This window comes from Papio anubis, chromosome 3, assembly GCF_008728515.1.
Source record: "Papio anubis isolate 15944 chromosome 3, Panubis1.0, whole genome shotgun sequence".
NCBI classification, from domain to species: Eukaryota; Metazoa; Chordata; class Mammalia; order Primates; family Cercopithecidae; genus Papio; species Papio anubis.
In genome coordinates, this window is record NC_044978.1 from 120,912,837 (window position 1) to 120,928,737 (window position 15,901).

At 41.4% G+C, this 15,901-nt stretch overlaps 1 protein-coding gene and 1 long non-coding RNA gene across 5 annotated transcripts; one reads left to right on the forward strand and one right to left on the reverse strand.

Moving 5' to 3' along the window:
- Positions 1 to 148: 148 nt before the first annotated feature.
- LOC110743272 lies at positions 149 to 5,099 on the reverse strand. 2 transcript variants are annotated; one of them, XR_002522057.2, is made up of 3 exons: positions 3,468 to 5,099; positions 3,048 to 3,174; positions 149 to 884 (listed from the first exon to the last, which is right to left on the reverse strand). It is a non-coding gene; the product is annotated as an uncharacterized LOC110743272 (long non-coding RNA). The 2 variants fall into 2 exon arrangements; XR_002522056.2 differs by lacking the exon at positions 149 to 884 and having other exon boundaries at positions 2,972 to 3,174.
- Positions 5,100 to 5,119: 20 nt separating this feature from the next.
- On the forward strand, positions 5,120 to 15,397 carry CCNG2 (cyclin G2). Of its 3 annotated transcripts, none has more exons than XM_003898725.5 (8): positions 5,120 to 5,693; positions 6,723 to 6,860; positions 7,594 to 7,731; positions 8,975 to 9,225; positions 9,732 to 9,810; positions 9,897 to 9,995; positions 12,527 to 12,732; positions 14,066 to 15,397. In XM_003898725.5, exons 2-8 carry the CDS (start codon positions 6,723 to 6,725, stop codon positions 14,187 to 14,189), a joined length of 1,035 nt encoding a protein of 344 aa, XP_003898774.1. In that variant the 5' UTR covers positions 5,120 to 5,693; the 3' UTR covers positions 14,190 to 15,397. The 3 variants fall into 3 exon arrangements, with proteins under 3 accessions (XP_003898774.1, XP_009205157.1, XP_009205158.1); XM_009206893.4 differs by lacking the exon at positions 5,120 to 5,693 and adding an exon at positions 5,728 to 6,158; XM_009206894.4 differs by lacking the exon at positions 5,120 to 5,693 and adding an exon at positions 6,202 to 6,613.
- Positions 15,398 to 15,901: the final 504 nt, after the last annotated feature.

The following is a 15,901-nucleotide window of genomic DNA, read 5'->3' on the forward strand; positions in this document are numbered from 1 at the left end:
TTTGTATTTTTAGTAGAGACAGGGTTTCACCAGCAGTCTTTATTTTTAAAGTAAAAAAAAAAAAAAAAAACTTTCACTTTGAAAACACTTTAAAATGTTAACAGAAGCAAATTTTAAGCTTTTTTAAAAAATACTTTAAGTTCTAGGGTACATGTGCACAATGTAAAGGTTTGTGACATATGTATACATGTGCCATGTTGGTGTGCTGCACCCATTAACTTTTAAGCTTATATCACTTACCCATATCACTTTAAACATCAATTGCCTTTTCATTTGAGATTAAAAAAGAGATCATGACTCTCACAGACAGTAAAACTTATTTTGGAAATACGATGATATAGTCAACAGATGTATCCCAAGTTACTCTTTGCTGACAGTGTCAACTTCATATAGCATTGTGATGTCAAGAAAAGACAGGAAATCTCTGAGTTAGGTCATGGTTCTTGGAACAAACCATGAAGGAAAAATGTGTTATGTAAAGAAGCATGTACAATGTTCCAGAATGTAGCCTGGGCCACTTAAAATATATTTTAAGATGATTTTGAGATGATTAGTTCTGATTTCTGGCATTGCCAAATTCTCAGTTCACTCTCCTCTGCCAGCCTTTTCACATCATGTCAAAGCTACTTCATTTATTTCAATTGATTCTTCCTGTAAAAGAGGGAGCACTGGATAACAAAGTACTGAGTCGGGCTTCAGAGTCCACGGAGCATTGACTTCTCAGGTTCTCAGGTTGCAGAGATAGTTTATACAAGGCTAACTCTCTTGCAGGCTAGTAGAACTGGGAGGGGCTAAACTGGGTGGCTGGAAAAACTGGTCCTCTTGCTCTAGTCATTCAGATGGTGTCTACAGTGTGGATAATTTCCACAATTCCAAAGCCAATCCTACAAAGATAAACACTATGAATGTTTATGAATATGGCCAACCCTTGCACAAACACTCTTCCAAAAAAACAGGGCATGCTTCTAGCATTAACAACTAAAGCAACAAAATATACAGTAAATGGATTGTAAAATGTTGATTTCGAATGTATAGTAAATGGATTGTAAAATGTTGATTTCAAATTTGAGATGATCTTGTTCGTGGGAAAATCAGAAAGGAGAATATATGAGATGCCTCACTGACTTATTCTACTGATTGCTTGAAGAAAGAGATTAATCATCTGCTATATAAATCATCTCATTCTTCCAGGTTCTGATTTAAAAATGAGCTCTTGGTTGAAAAATCTGCATCACTTTAAGATGGCACCCTATGCTACTATGCTATACCTTCCCTGTTCCTCTTCCTCGGAGAGGCATTTCTGTCTCCATTGAAGGTTCTGTGAAGCAGGACTTACCTAAGCAGGAAGTTTGGGGCTGCAAACCACCTTTTTTTTTTTTTTTTTTTTTTTGAGATAGGGTTTTGCTCTGTTGCCCAGGCTGGAGTGCAGTGACATCATCATGGCTCACTGTAGACCTCCCAGGCTCAAGCAATCTTCTTGCCTCAGGCTCCCATGTAGTTGGGACTACAGGTGCATGCCACCATGCCCAGATAATTTTTTAAATTTTTTGTAGAGATGAAGTCTTGCTATGTTGCCCAGGCTGGTCCTGAACTCCTGGGCTCAAGTGATCCTCCCACCTCAGCCTCCGAAAGTGCTGGGATTCCAGGTGTGAACCACTGTGCTCAGCCTAATGACAGAAAACAGCCCAGCCAGGGACTCAGCAATAGTGAGTAGACAGGGAGGGGGAGTATGGCCTCATGTCAGCTTTACATATCCTTATCCTCAGGTTCTTTCCTTTCAGGGCTGCTTTCCACCAGACTTCTTTGATGAGGTTAGGGATAATCCCTTCCTTTCCCTTCATGAAGTTACAACATGGTGAAAAATTCCAACGGCCTAGAAATATATAGCTAGTTGCTTTCACAAACATTTGTATTCAGTCATCACATATGAAGCAGACACAATTACCTCTGGCTTTTTGTTTGCCTCAGGTTAGAAAGCTGAAGCTCAAGACCATCAGAATTATTCAAGGTATTCAAGGCACCATCTCTAATGAGTAGGAAAGCTGGGACACAAGGCCAGTTTGATCCAAGGCCAGTGCTTTTGCCCTATACCTCAGACATACCAGGGTATATTCTGGGGCCTTGTTTTATTTACGTATTTTTGTATCCCTGATGCCTAGTAGGGTGCCTGGCACTCAATCTGTATTGATTAACTTTCGATTGAATAAAAAGCTAGGATTTATTGTCAAAAACTGTATCTCTGAGGAGAAAGATGAGATTTGGAAAGTTGTAGCAATTTTGATGCCTTATGAAGTTCAGGGAAGTCTAAGTCATTTAGAGAAGTACTACAGCTGTCCCACGGGAGTGCCCTATTTTCACGGTAGAAGCGTAAGTGTGAGCAGGTTTGCAGGACACTTGTCAGGAGTCAGGGATTCACTAAATGTAGTCATTGTTTCTGTGTGGGCACTCCCTGCTTATTACCCATTCTGTGAGCACCTTTTAGCTTCAGTCTCACATGTCACCGAGGACAATAGGCTGAACATCAGGCCTTCATGGGGTTATTGGTGACAGTATCATTCAACCCCACAGAACCCCTACCATGTACTGTAGAAGATCAAGTATCTTAAATTATTTGGAAGTTCTTGGGGGCTGCCAGGTTTCTGATTTCCTTATTTTGTACGTATGCATGATATAGGAAATTTGCCCTCCAGAAAGCTCCGGAAAGGCTAATGGGTAAAGCCTGATTAGCCTAAGGGGAATAATGTCTTTTTTCATAAATAACACTTTCACCTCCAGCAAGGTAAGCCAAGATGATAAGGACAAATAGAATGAGGATAATTTTTTTTAAAGATATATTAACAAACAAAAAATTCTGCAAAGTAAACAGAGAAAACCTACATAATCCCCCAAGCCCATTTCCCAAGAATATCATCATCCTTAAAATGAGGTGTTTAAAAAAGAGGATGCGGTATTAATAACTACTGGATCTATATTTTTAATGACTGCTTTCCTTTAATCTTAAAGAGATAAGTGGACTAAAGTGGATAAAGGATTCCATCTTGGACAACCTGATCAGTCTTTTCTTCTGTGCTGAGCAGGGCGTGCCAAGAGCAGGAAATTCGGCACCATTTACAAAGCTTTTCTTGTCTTACTCTCAGAGAAAGCCATCACTGTTCACATCATTCAAGAAGCTGTCTGTAAAAGGACACATAAAATACTAGTTATGAAATATATAGTACACATTTAGTATAGCTTCATAACATTTAGTGATCTAAGCAGCAAGATGACTATGTCAAATAAAAGTTATCACTTATTTATGTTTAAAAGATCAAATAAGCATTGGATAAAATTATGTAGCCTAAGCAAAGGGCAATTTCTCAATCTTTTCCTTTTTGTTTTATATAGTCTGTTATTTTTAAATTCTACCACATAAATTTGCATTTCCTCTTTCACATCACTTATAAACTAACGTATGTTCCTTTTTTTACCTTTGCCTTCTTGAAAAAAACATCCCCAGTCTCCTTCATGCTTTGATCACGAACTCTCATTTCTCTGGTGGTGGACAGTTGGTCGAGCTGCTGTCTGTGGGCCCTGTTCACTCAGCCTTTTGATGCTCTGTACAATGAGCTGTCATCTCTGTAATTTTAATCTTAGCTCTAGTCTCCAAGTTAGTTTCATGTTCCTATTATGTTTATCAGCATAGACTTCCAGCAAGATGATTATGCCAAGTAAAAGTTATCACTTAATGTTTAAAAGATAAAATAAGCATTGGATAAAATTATGTAGCCTGCAAATCATTTAAAACTAGTGTGCTAATTTTACCTTATTTTCCAAAACACTCACCAAGCTCACACCTCTCTGAAATAGGTGTTAGCTTTTTGGGCTCCTTTCCCCCAGTTGCTCTGTGCTCCAAACAGATGCCTGTGTTTAGTCCGGGCTAATATGCAAAGGGACCTACTTCAAAAATTCCTTAGCTGCTCTGCAAAGAAGAGCGCTGCCAAAGCTATGCCGTGTGCCTTCCCATATTTCACAAGTAACAAAATAATTCACAGAAAACATACAGAAGAACAGAAAAGAGAAAACTGTTCCCAGTGGCTGATTATGTAGATTAGAACTCAAGAATACGGTATTTACTAATTTAGGAGTGAGAGAGTAAACAAATAAATGTTCCACATCTCCCATTGATATCCATGTGAAAGTGTCTCTGGCCTAAGGCACTTGGTTGGTTTGCTTTTTGTCCCGTCCTGGGAGAAGTGTCGCCTATAACAACAATGCTAATTATAATGAATAATAAATGATAATTTATGGGTTACCAAGGACCAAGCAGCTCTGGGAGTCTTCATTAAAACAACAGCACAACTACAACCTCTGGACGTACGCCCAACCTCTGGACGTACGCCGTAACTATTTGATGTTTACGTACCCTCATCAACGTGCTAAGTTTTTATTAAAAACTCCTCCTTCAGTTCCTCCTGAATTTTTTTAAATTATGGAAAAATTCCAAGACACACAGAAGTAGAACGAACAGTGTAATGAAGCCTCGAGTACCCATCACCCAGCTTCGACCCTCAACTTTTTGCCTATCTTGTTTCACCTGTCTTCTCCACTCTTTTTTCCTCTTGGATTGGAAAATTTTAAAACAAACATCCAAACTTGTAGCATTTATTGAATATTTTAGTAGACGCCCCGACAATGTTATAATAATTTGGTGGGTTACTGCAAAATGGAACGGCAAGACAAAACAAGGAATGTAGAAAACTCTCCCGTGGCTGAAAGGGCTGTCACAAAGGTTAGCTCTGGAGAAACGCCGCGAGCGTGACATTCCCCCGAGAAGGGCGGACGCAGCCGTGAGAGAAGGCAGGACCTCAGGGCAGGTAACTGAAAACCTTCCCCGCTGCCCACCCAGGCATGCGCAATTCAGGCCCTGGAGTTGCTAAGGCCCCAAGGCAGAGAGAGGCTCAGGATACAGAGAAAGCCAATCAGAGGGCTCCAAGACTGATAAATTAGCCAATCCAGATTCGAGGGTGAATCAGGTCCTCCGCATTCCCCTCGCCCCACCCGCATCCAATCAGAGAGCCGGCTACTTTGGGCGGACTTTTCAAAACAGCGAAAACAAAACAAATCGGGGACCTTTAAAATGCGTAATGAGACTAGAAACGATCTCCTTCCGCTCCTCAGTCTTCCCCTGTTCCCAAATCCGAATCAATCCGGGAATAAGCCCGACGCCCAGATTCCGCCCTCCACCCTGGCGCCGGGCGGGAGGACTGGCTTGGCGAAGCCAAGGAGAGCTAGGGAGGCAGCGAGAGAGGCTGGAGACAGCGGCTTAGGGGCGGGACTCTTTTTAAAGTCCGTGGAGGAAGTGCAGGATCCCTCCGCGGGGAGTCACGTGCCCCGCCCCCTTGGGGGCGTCGAAACTCACAACAAAAACAGGAGGCTCACGGAGGCCTCTATTGAGGCGGCGGAGGTGCGGCGGCAGGCTGGTCTCCGGCGGCCGTCGTTGCGCCCGGGTGGAGGGTGGGCGCGTGGGGAGCGGGATGGAGCCGGGGCTGTGAGGCCGAGGCGGCGGTGCCTGGGAAGAAGGGTCGGATGCCGGGCCGGGGGCACCGCTGAGGCAGTGGGGTCCCCGACCTGCGAGACAGGTTCGGAAGTCCCCGCTGCACCCAGTCCCTGCGGACCGTGAGACCGCGGGCGGGTGGAGGCGCGTCTCCGGCACGGTGAGTGGGCCCGGCCAGGGGCGCCGTGGGTTTCTTTGTTAGTGGTGGGGACTGTGGGCTGCGGGGAGGTTGGTATCATCCGAGTGTCTCGGTGCTGCCTGCCCCTCATCCGCTGGAGCGACCAGGGTGCTGCCCTCAGCCGCAGCCCTGGGAGGAGCTGGCGCCCGCGACGGACAGATAGATGCTGGTGGGGTGGACGGAGGGGGCGACTAGGCTAAGGGCAGTCTCCGCCTCGGTGCCCCCCGCCCCCACTCGTGTTGTCACGGGGGCTCGCTGGGGTGGTGCTTCTTGGATTGACAGCCCCGGGGCTCTGCAGAGTTGCAGGGCCCCAGCATCAGTGAGAGGATGGGTGTTGTCCGGTCGGGCGCGGGGCGGGCTAGACTGGACTGGATTTCTGTCCCCGGACCGCAGCCGGGTGTGCCGCGCCACCCCACGGCTCCTGGGACACGGGTGTCCGCCTCTCGGGTAAGTCCGGAATCGGTGCTGCAGCAGCGGATGGGAAAAGCTGGGGGCTGGACTCTCCGAGAGGGGCTTCTGCAGCTGGGCGCCCCGGGCGGGCGGGGCTCGGGAGTCTCCTCCCTCCGCTTCTTTGTTCAGTCGCGAGACTTTCCCTCCCCTCCCCCCTATTGTGCAACGCCCCATCCCCGGGACCCGCTGCAGTCGCTGGCCTCACTGCAGTCCCCTGGGCAGAAGGCCCTCCCCGGTGCGACTTCAGGTGGGGCAGACCGAGGGGACGCCGGCGCCCGCGGACAGTTTCCTGTTTGTGAAACGCCGAGAGGCCAGGGCTGGCAGGTCTTACCGAGCGCTGGCCGGCGGACCTGACCACGGCTCCTCCCCCTGCCACACCTCCCTGGCCGTGGTGGGGATTGCCCCAGGGCTCTGGAGGACGTGACTGGTCCCTCCCCCCGCTCCTTGTCCGGGTGTGTTGAGGCGATCCTTGCTGGAGATACTGGCCTCAGCCCTTTCTATCTCCCTTCCCCACCCCTCTTACCTCCAGATTACATTCTCTGTGTGGTGTCTTTGCTGCAGATGAAGGATTTGGGGGCAGAGCACTTGGCAGGTCGTGAAGGGGTCCAACTCCTCGGATTGTTGAACCTCTACCTAGAACAAGAAGAGAGATTCCAACCTCGAGAAAAAGGGCTGAGTTTGATTGAGGCTACCCCGGAGGTAAGTTGGCAGAAAAGATAACTTGCTCAAGCAGCTGATGGGGCTTGGAGGAGGTAACAACCCCCCCTCCCCGTTGAATCATGACTGAAGCCTGCAAAATTTCTTAATATCGAAGTTGTTCCTTCTGGAGTACCAAGATAAACCTTATTCCAGGGTCATGCTTTTGCTTTTCTTAGCAAGAATGAGAGTGATATTTTAGAGAAGTGGGTTTTTTTTTTGTTTTTGTTTTGAATGTGGCACCCTCCTCGCCGCCTCCCCCCCCCACCCCCCGCCCCCCGCACTCCAGCTCCTGCAGCTTCAGGATGAGAGACTCCTGGTGAATTGAGCAGTTCATTTGTGCAAACACCCTCTGCCTGTGAAATACATATTTATAGTAGGATCTTAAATGACTTTAGAAAAGCAAAAGCAAACAAAGGAACCCTCTCCATTTCAAGGGAATTGAATTATATTTGCTATAACTCTCTGAAATCTTGGAACGGTTCACCTTATATTGAATTGCTGAAGCTCTTTTATGATGTATATTTTTAAGAAGCAGTGATTTATGTCTTATAGATGAGAAAGTGTATAGCTTTACTTAAGTGATACCACTCTTTCCATCTATATGCTTGAAGATCGAGGGGAAAAAATTAACCTTATTCTTAGGAAAAAAATTAACCTTATTCTTTGGATCTATATGTGTTTTTCATCTGGTTCTAAGAAAATTGTAAACCTTGGTTCTTGGTTTTTATTGCAGAATGATAACACTTTGTGTCCAGGATTGAGAAATGCCAAAGTTGAAGATTTAAGGAGTTTAGCCAACTTTTTTGGATCTTGCACTGAAACTTTTGTCCTGGCCGTCAATATTTTGGACAGATTCTTGGCTCTTATGAAGGTATTTCATCATTTTTATAAATATGTCTTCCGTTTTCTATGCCCAGTGCCTAGCACACAGGGTTCAAGAAATATTTATCGAATGGGTATAATAATGTCCACTGTACATAAAAATTTATAATCAGAATTGTGATCGTTAGTGCCAGAATAAGACTACAAGATTAATTGTATTGTTGTATGTTAGGTTTTTCTGTTGTGTCTTAGGTTAAGTACTGTCTCTCGAAGATGTGACAAAAGAGAGACTACTATTTTTTAGATATTTGCCATATGTTTATAGTCCTCAAAATAAGATTTTATCTGCCATCATGCTTCTCTTGAAGCCTAGATTTTTAAAATACTGAAGCATGACAAATGAAGCATAACAGTCTATTAAATATGACCGGCCGCCTTCCCTAGAAGTCTCTTCAAAGCAGGGAGCCATGGTTTTATTAACAGTCACCAGGAATGGCTAGAAAAATGTGGGGAATCTTCTGCCAGTAGGATTGCTGTCAGCTGCTGGGTCAGTTCTCAGGGCATTGAAAAGAAAAGGGCAGCCATCTGTCCATGACAGCTTTTATATATGTCCCACTCTGCGCCACTCATGTGATCTTTCTCGAGCAAAATTACATTGAAATATGGAATGATTCTTAAAGATTTTTACGTAAGAACATAAGTATAAAATATTTTAATATCCCAGTACATTTTTTTTTGGTGTTAAAAAGCTTAATTTATTTTGGGGGAGATTGTATTACGAATTTCATAAGTCTGAAATACAAATTATACTTTAGTGCTAGAAATCTAGCTTTTGAACCTGCATGGAAGTTCTTGTACCTGCATTTGAATTTACATAATTTAAAGGTTCAAAAAACTTTTTTTTCTAAATTAAAATTTTTTTTTTTTTTTTAAAGTAGAAGTGGAGGCTTGCTGTGTTGACCAGAATAGTCTTGCTATGTTGGCCAGAGTGTTCTCAAACTCCTGGCCTCAAGCAGTCCTCCCACTTCAGCCTCCCAAAGTCCTAGGATTACAGGCATGAGCCACTGCTCCCTGCTGCCTTTTTTTTTTTTTTTTTTTTCTTTTTAAGGGAGGTTGAGAAGATCTAAAATGTGACAATGTGTATAACTGTGGGTAAAGGGCCAGTACATATAAGAGAAGCAGCTTGATTGTGTTCTGTCTTAAGAATAGGAGCATCATTACAGTATTATAAGCATTTGCTTTACTAAGTCAAAGTGACAGTTGTTGAAAGAAGCCTCTTGTTTTTTTCTCAGGTGAAACCTAAACATTTGTCTTGCATTGGAGTCTGTTCTTTTTTGCTGGCTGCTAGAATAGTTGAAGAAGACTGCAATATTCCATCCACTCATGATGTGATCCGGATTAGTCAATGTAAATGTACTGCTTCTGACATAAAACGGATGGAAAAAATAATTTCAGAAAAATTGCACTATGAATTGGAAGCTACTACTGCCTTAAACTTTTTGCACTTATACCATACTATTATACTTTGTCATACTTCAGAAAGGTCAGTGGGATTAAAGATAAATTTTATACTTTGAGCATTGCTGTAGCTAACAGTAAATAATTGGAATGGCAATGAAATTTGTATTTTTACCTTCTTCAAACTTTCGACTTGGACTTTATTGGCAAATCTTTTTTTTTTTTTTTTTTTGAGATGGAGTTGCGCTCTGGTTGCCCAGTCCGGAGTGCAATGGCGTGATCTCGGCTAACTGCAACCTCCACCTCCCGGGTTCAAGTGATTCTCCTGTGTCAGCCTCCCGAATAGCTGGGATTACAGGCGTGTGCCACCACACCCGGCTAATTTTGTATTTTCAGTAGAGACGGGGTTTCTGTATGTTGGTCAGGCTGGTCTCGAACTCCTGACCTTAAGTGATCCACCCACTTCGGCCTTCCAAAGTGCTGGGATTACAGGCTTGAGCCACCGTGTCTGGCCCTGGCAAATCTTTAAAATCGTTTAAAATCATTTAAATCTTTGGAAGTTTAATAAATCTTTGTTCTTTGCATTTATAGGAAAGAAATACTGAGCCTTGATAAACTAGAAGCTCAGCTGAAAGCTTGCAACTGCCGACTCGTCTTTTCAAAAGCAAAAGTAAGTCGATTCCTTGCTTACATATATATCTCACAGTTTCTATTTTGAATTTTAAAAAAATATTTTCCTTTTCTTTTTTCTTACAGCCATCTGTATTAGCCTTGTGCCTTCTCAATTTGGAAGTAGAAACTTTGAAATCTGTTGAATTACTGGAAATTCTCTTGCTAGTTAAAAAACATTCCAAGGTAATCACAGTCATTATTCTTTAAAGCAAATTTCTTTCCTGATGTTTCATTTTTTTCTGTAGTGACTGAAACTTGAATACTTCATGGGACTCTTAACTTTTACACTCGTTTTTTTCTTATATCTGTAGTGTTAAAGTTCTCAAAATGCAGCTTTGACCCAGACAATACTAATCCGGAAGGTAACTTGGTCACTTAGCCCAGCTTCTTTCTGCATATAAGTGCCCCTTCTGTAGTAATCATGCCATATGACAGTACAGCTGTTACATTGCCACGTATGCATTGTTCTAAAATGCATTCTAGGAATTAGACTCAGAACAAACACTAATGGGATAGGATGGGATCACATCACACCTCTAGGGCTGAACTGTCATCCCATTAGCAGCAGCATCAAATAACACCAGCAATGTTGATGTTTTAAACCCCAATGTCTTTTCAAATCCTTCAGGCCAGCTAAGTAAAAGTAAGTCTTACAGTCACAAAGAGGTATAAAACAAAAACACAGTCCTTTTTCTTAAACTCTCAGTCTAGTTGGAGAAATAAGGAAGTTAACATGAAGTGTTGTGTTCTGTCATCTGTTATTGTGTCTTGGTGCCAGGTAATAGTGAATATAGAGAGTACCTGGGGATTTTTTGAGACAGAGTCTTGCTCTGTTGCCCAAGCTGGAGTGCAGTGGCACGATCTCGGCTCACCGCAACCTCAGCCTCTCCAGTTCAAGTGATTCTCCTGCGTCAGCCTCCCGAGTGCCTGGGATTACAGGTGCTCACCACCATGCCTGGCTAGTTTTTGTATTTTTGGTAGAGATGGGGTTTCGTCATGTTGGCCAGGCTGGTCTTAAACTCCTGACCTCAAGTGATCCCACCTTCCTTGGCCTCCCAAAGTGCTGGGATTACAGGCATGAGCCTCTGTGCCCGGCTTACTTTGGGGTTTTTTTAAGCAAAGAAATAGGGCAGACTAGGAGAAGCATTATGACTGGGAGCCTGTTTGGAGCAAAAGAATCTTTGACAGTTGAAGTTTGGACAGCAAAGGCTTATGGCCAAGAAATTGGTGGACTAGACAGATTTAAAAGTCATTTTAGGGTAGACTTGCAGGTACAATGTCTAGGTGTTAGTCACAAGCAGGAGTAAGGCTGTCCAATTCATAAAACAGTGATTTTGGAAGCCAAGCATGGAAATGAGGCAAGGAATCATGAATGGCCAAGATTTGTACCTAATGGTGGATGTAATACTAGCATAATTGGCAGGAAATTTGGAAGAAGTTAATTTGTGATGAGAGAAGTATGATTTTAGATGCGTGTATACACAGGTAGGTGTCTAGTAGGTGTTTGGCATTTTGGAATAAGAAGATAAACTGTAGCTGGAGATTGAGATTTGGAATTTCTCATGAAGAAGCAATAGTTGAAACCATTAAAAGCTTGTGGAATCATTTTTGTAGGGGTCAGTTGAAGCTCTGGGGTTTTTAGTGTTGGCCTTTACCCCCAACATTAGGAGCCAAGTGAAGAAAGGTACATCCCCACAAGTAGGAGCACTGTCAGACAGGAAGGAGGTTTTTAAGAAGGAGGTGGTCAAGAGTATTGAATTTTTATAAGAGATCCAATATAATGAAAATTGAAGGTCATTGAATGTGTCAGAGGTAATGTCAGTAGAGCAGTGAGAAGGAAGTGGTAGAAACCAGATTATAAGTGGGTTAAGATGTAGCTAGATTAGGTGAAAATGGGAGGCCAAGAAAATAGATCTTCTGTTTTCTGGTGAAAATATGTGCAATGTGAAGCATTTTGTTTGTAACAGATAACTTTTCGCTTTTGTTTTAATCATGATTTTATTAGTTTTTATCTGAACTTTTTATTGATATTGATAGCTGGAACCATCTTCAGTGAAAATTGATTCATTGAAATAAACTGAAGACGTTCCAAAGGAGGAAGGAAAAACATAAAAAGAAAAAAAAGAAATAAACTGGAGCACTCTCCAGTGGTGGCGGAACTATGTCCTTTTTGGGAAAGTTCTCTTCTCTCATATTGCTAATTTCTTTAGTTTTGTATCTGGTGTTATAATGTAAGTGTATGTTGCCAGCAATCCAAACAATGCCTTGTTACAGGAACCCAAATTGGTTTCTGTAACAAAAGGAATGTTGAATTTCTTTGCATTGAGACTAAGGACTATACTTGATAGTTGATTTATTGACAGACCCAGAGTGTTTTTAGGTCAGCGTTTTCTTAGAATAGGCAAAGCTTTCTGTGTATTGAATCCTATGTAATTTTATACTTAGAGTGCTCCTCTCCTAAACCAGTGGTTCCCAAATTTTGACAGTTTGGCTGCACATTACAGGCACCTAGGGAACTTACAAAACTCTTGATGCTCATGTTGCACTCCTTGTCAATTAAATCAGAATACCAGAGGTGGAAGAGGGTAGTGGGAGCCAGGCATCTATATATATATATATGTTTTTTTTTTTTTTCATAGCTCACCTAGTGATTCCAAGGTGCTGCAAGATTTGGAAGACATTGCCATAACCTCTTAAAATATTTTTTTTTCCAGATTAATGACGCCGAGTTCTTTTACTGGAGAGAGTTAGTTTCTAAATGCCTAGCTGAGTATTCTTCTCCTGAATGTTGCAAACCAGATCTTAAGAAGTTGGTTTGGATCGTTTCAAGGCGCACAGCCCAGAACCTTCACAACAGCTACTATAGTGTTCCTGAGCTGCCAACGATACCTGAGGGGGGTTGTTTTGATGAAAGTGAAAGGTAGGCGGGTTCCTTGACTAATTAAACTTCCCTAGACTAAATATTACTGAGTTTATTATACTCAGAACTGTGGAATAATGTAAGACATTAGAGAAAGCAAGCCCCTACACTAAGAGCTAAGAATTAAAACCCCAACTCTTCAGGTAAGCAAATTAACCAGAAGTAGTTTTGTTAAAATACGTAATGATTTATAAGGTCTTCTCCATTTTTTGTAGTTTTTTTCTTTTTTATATTTTTTTGAGTAGAGATGGGGTCTCGCAATGTTGCCCAGGGCTGGTCTTACACACTCCTAGGCTCAAGTGATCCTCCTGCCTCAGCCTCCCAAAGTGCTGAGATTACAGGTGTGAGCCACTGCACTCAGCCTTTTTTCCCTTTTTAAACTGGTTGTTTTCCATCTTTCTCCTATTTCCCTTGCTTTTGAAATACAGCTAAAAAAACCCCCAAAAAAACAAACTGGAAAAGAATTCTGGGCTTTGTCATGTTAGTATGAATTCCTAATATTGTGCTGTGGAGAAGAGATTAATGGGTAGGTGCCTGGAAAATAAAGGGAATCACCACCACTAATGGGGAAGACTTCTATAGATGTCCTCAGAGGTCTGTCAGTTGGTGTCGTCTTATTCAGAATTTGATTATTGTGTTTGTAAAGTGAATAATTTTGCTAAATTTGTTTGTTTTATGCTGTAGAGATAAAGGGCCAGAAGTTTCATTTTCATAGCTTGTTAGTTTACTTTGATATTTGAGAGTGTTAAGTGGTATAAGAAATCACGGATGCAAGAAATACATCTAAATAGACCATGTGCTAGGAGGTATGTTGTCTTTAGTCTTCATTATTGGATTTAAAATACTTAGAATTCTACAATTAGTTGCTGATAGAGTTATTAATTGGTACAAGAATAATAGTTTGGCAAATAGTAACTTGTTTAAACTTAAGAAAACCTATATTTTCTTTCTTTTCCTTTTTTTTTTTTTTTGCGTGTGCCACCATGCCTGGCTAATTTTTGTATTAATATTTTTTGTAGAGATGGGGTTTTGCCATGTTGCCCAGGCTGGTCTGGAACTCCTGGGATTAAGCGATCTGCACACTTTGGCCTCCCAAAGTGCTGGGATGACAGGGATGAGCCACTGCACTCAGCCAAAAAAATCTGTATTTTCCATTGAGATTACTATAGACTTCATTTAGGAAGTCTTTATAAATTTTGTCTCTGTAAAGCATACATTTTGAATATAAAAATCCTCACTAGAGATACTCATATAGCAGCTTTATTTTGGCTATAAAGCATTTAAGTGTGTTTTAAGTAATGGTATCCTCTTTTTTGTCTCTTTTTCTCTTTAGTGAGGACTCTTGTGAAGATATGAGTTGTGGAGAGGAGAGTCTCAGCAGCTCTCCTCCCAGTGATCAAGAGTGCACCTTCTTTTTCAACTTCAAAGTGGCACAAACACTGTGCTTTCCATCTTAGAAATCTGATTATTCTGTCAGAATTTATATGTACAGGTTTCAAAGCAATAAATGGGGGAATAGGTAGTTTTCTGGTTTAGCCCCCATCTAGTCAGGAATTACATATACTGGAATACCTACCTTCTATTTGTTATTCAGATCAGATCTGGCCTATTTTCATATTTATCCTAAGCCATCAAATGAGGTAGTGCCTCTTAAACCATTAACAGTATACTTTAGACATTGGCACTTTATTTTTCTTGTTGATCTTTAGCTACTTTGGGGAGGAGGGAAGGTGCTGATACCTTCAATTTGTTACTTTTCAAGATTTTTAAAAATAACTAGTGTAGCTTAGCTTAAACATTTTATAAAACCTTCAGATGTCTTTATTTAAGCAGATTGGAAGTATGCAAGTGCTTCCTTAGCAGGGACAGTGGATAATACTTTAATGGTTTATCATAGATTGCCCCCTCCCCCCTTCTCAGAAGAGTGAATATGCTCAAATGTCAAACACATTTTTGTTTTGTTTTTTAAATGATCAGTGTCTATTTGATGTGATGCAGATCCGCAGAAATAATTAGGCTAGGGCTCTTAGTTTCATTCCTATTGCCCAAGTATTGTCAAACTATGGTATTATTTTAATGTTACTTTAAAAATCCATAATCTGCTAGTTTTGCATGTACTTGTATGAAAACAGTGCAGTAAGTTGAAAACCCAGTGTCTATGGAATTGATAAATGTTGATCTGGTGGTACATTTTATCTCATTTTCTTATATTAAAAATGTCTGCATGATTACGTTTTATTTCCTCTGTAATTTACATTTCAAAATGATGTATTGCTATATGGGTGCCAAGATTGAGTATGAAGAACCCGAGTGTTTGTAGTATTAGAGTTTTAAGCAAATCTGTGTGGTGATACAGCCATAAGAATGGGGCTTATATAAACTCTGTACATGTATGATTTTGTACAGAGAATTTTTAACTTTATAAATTGTATATGAACATGTAAATCTTTTAAAATGTACATAAAATACTGTATTTTTTTACCTTGTGTGTGATAGTCTAGTCATTGCATGTAAATATAATTTATTATGTATTCTGTAGTATAAATCATACGTTGATGACTTACATTTTTACTGGTAAGTCAACATCCATTGGATGTTTTCTGAAGTGGCTCTTTTTGAAGTGATAATAGATTGTAATTCAAAATAAAATTATTACTGAATTCTCCTTGTTTGGGATCACATCTTAATTTTTAATCTGTTAAAAGTGTTTGATGTATTTTAATGAGAAGACTTTAGGTGAGGCTACAGTGATTCCAGAGTGAGCCTTCTAACTGGCTAGCAGAAGTTCTCTAGGTTTGACACTATGCCTTGGAGATACTGAAAGAGAATCTCATTTGAGAATTGACCTCTTTCTGGGATGGACTCATTAAGTATGCTCTCAGAGACTGGTGTATTACCAGAATGCCTATTAATTTACAGTGAGAGGCAACAGGTATTAAGTAGACCAGAAAGCTCAGGTTGGCAGATTAGAACGATCTTTCAGGAGACAAATCAAGTTTTAATCAGTTTGGTTAGTAAGTATGGGGTGTTGGCTGTGATGGGGCCCCACCACCTTCTGGCTCTTGTGGACCTCAAAAGTATCAGGTTGTTTTGCAAGTGGTGTTCCTTCCCCGCCCCCTCCCCCCAACAGGTTCCCCATCTGTCTAGTTTGATTTTTGTAGACCTTTGT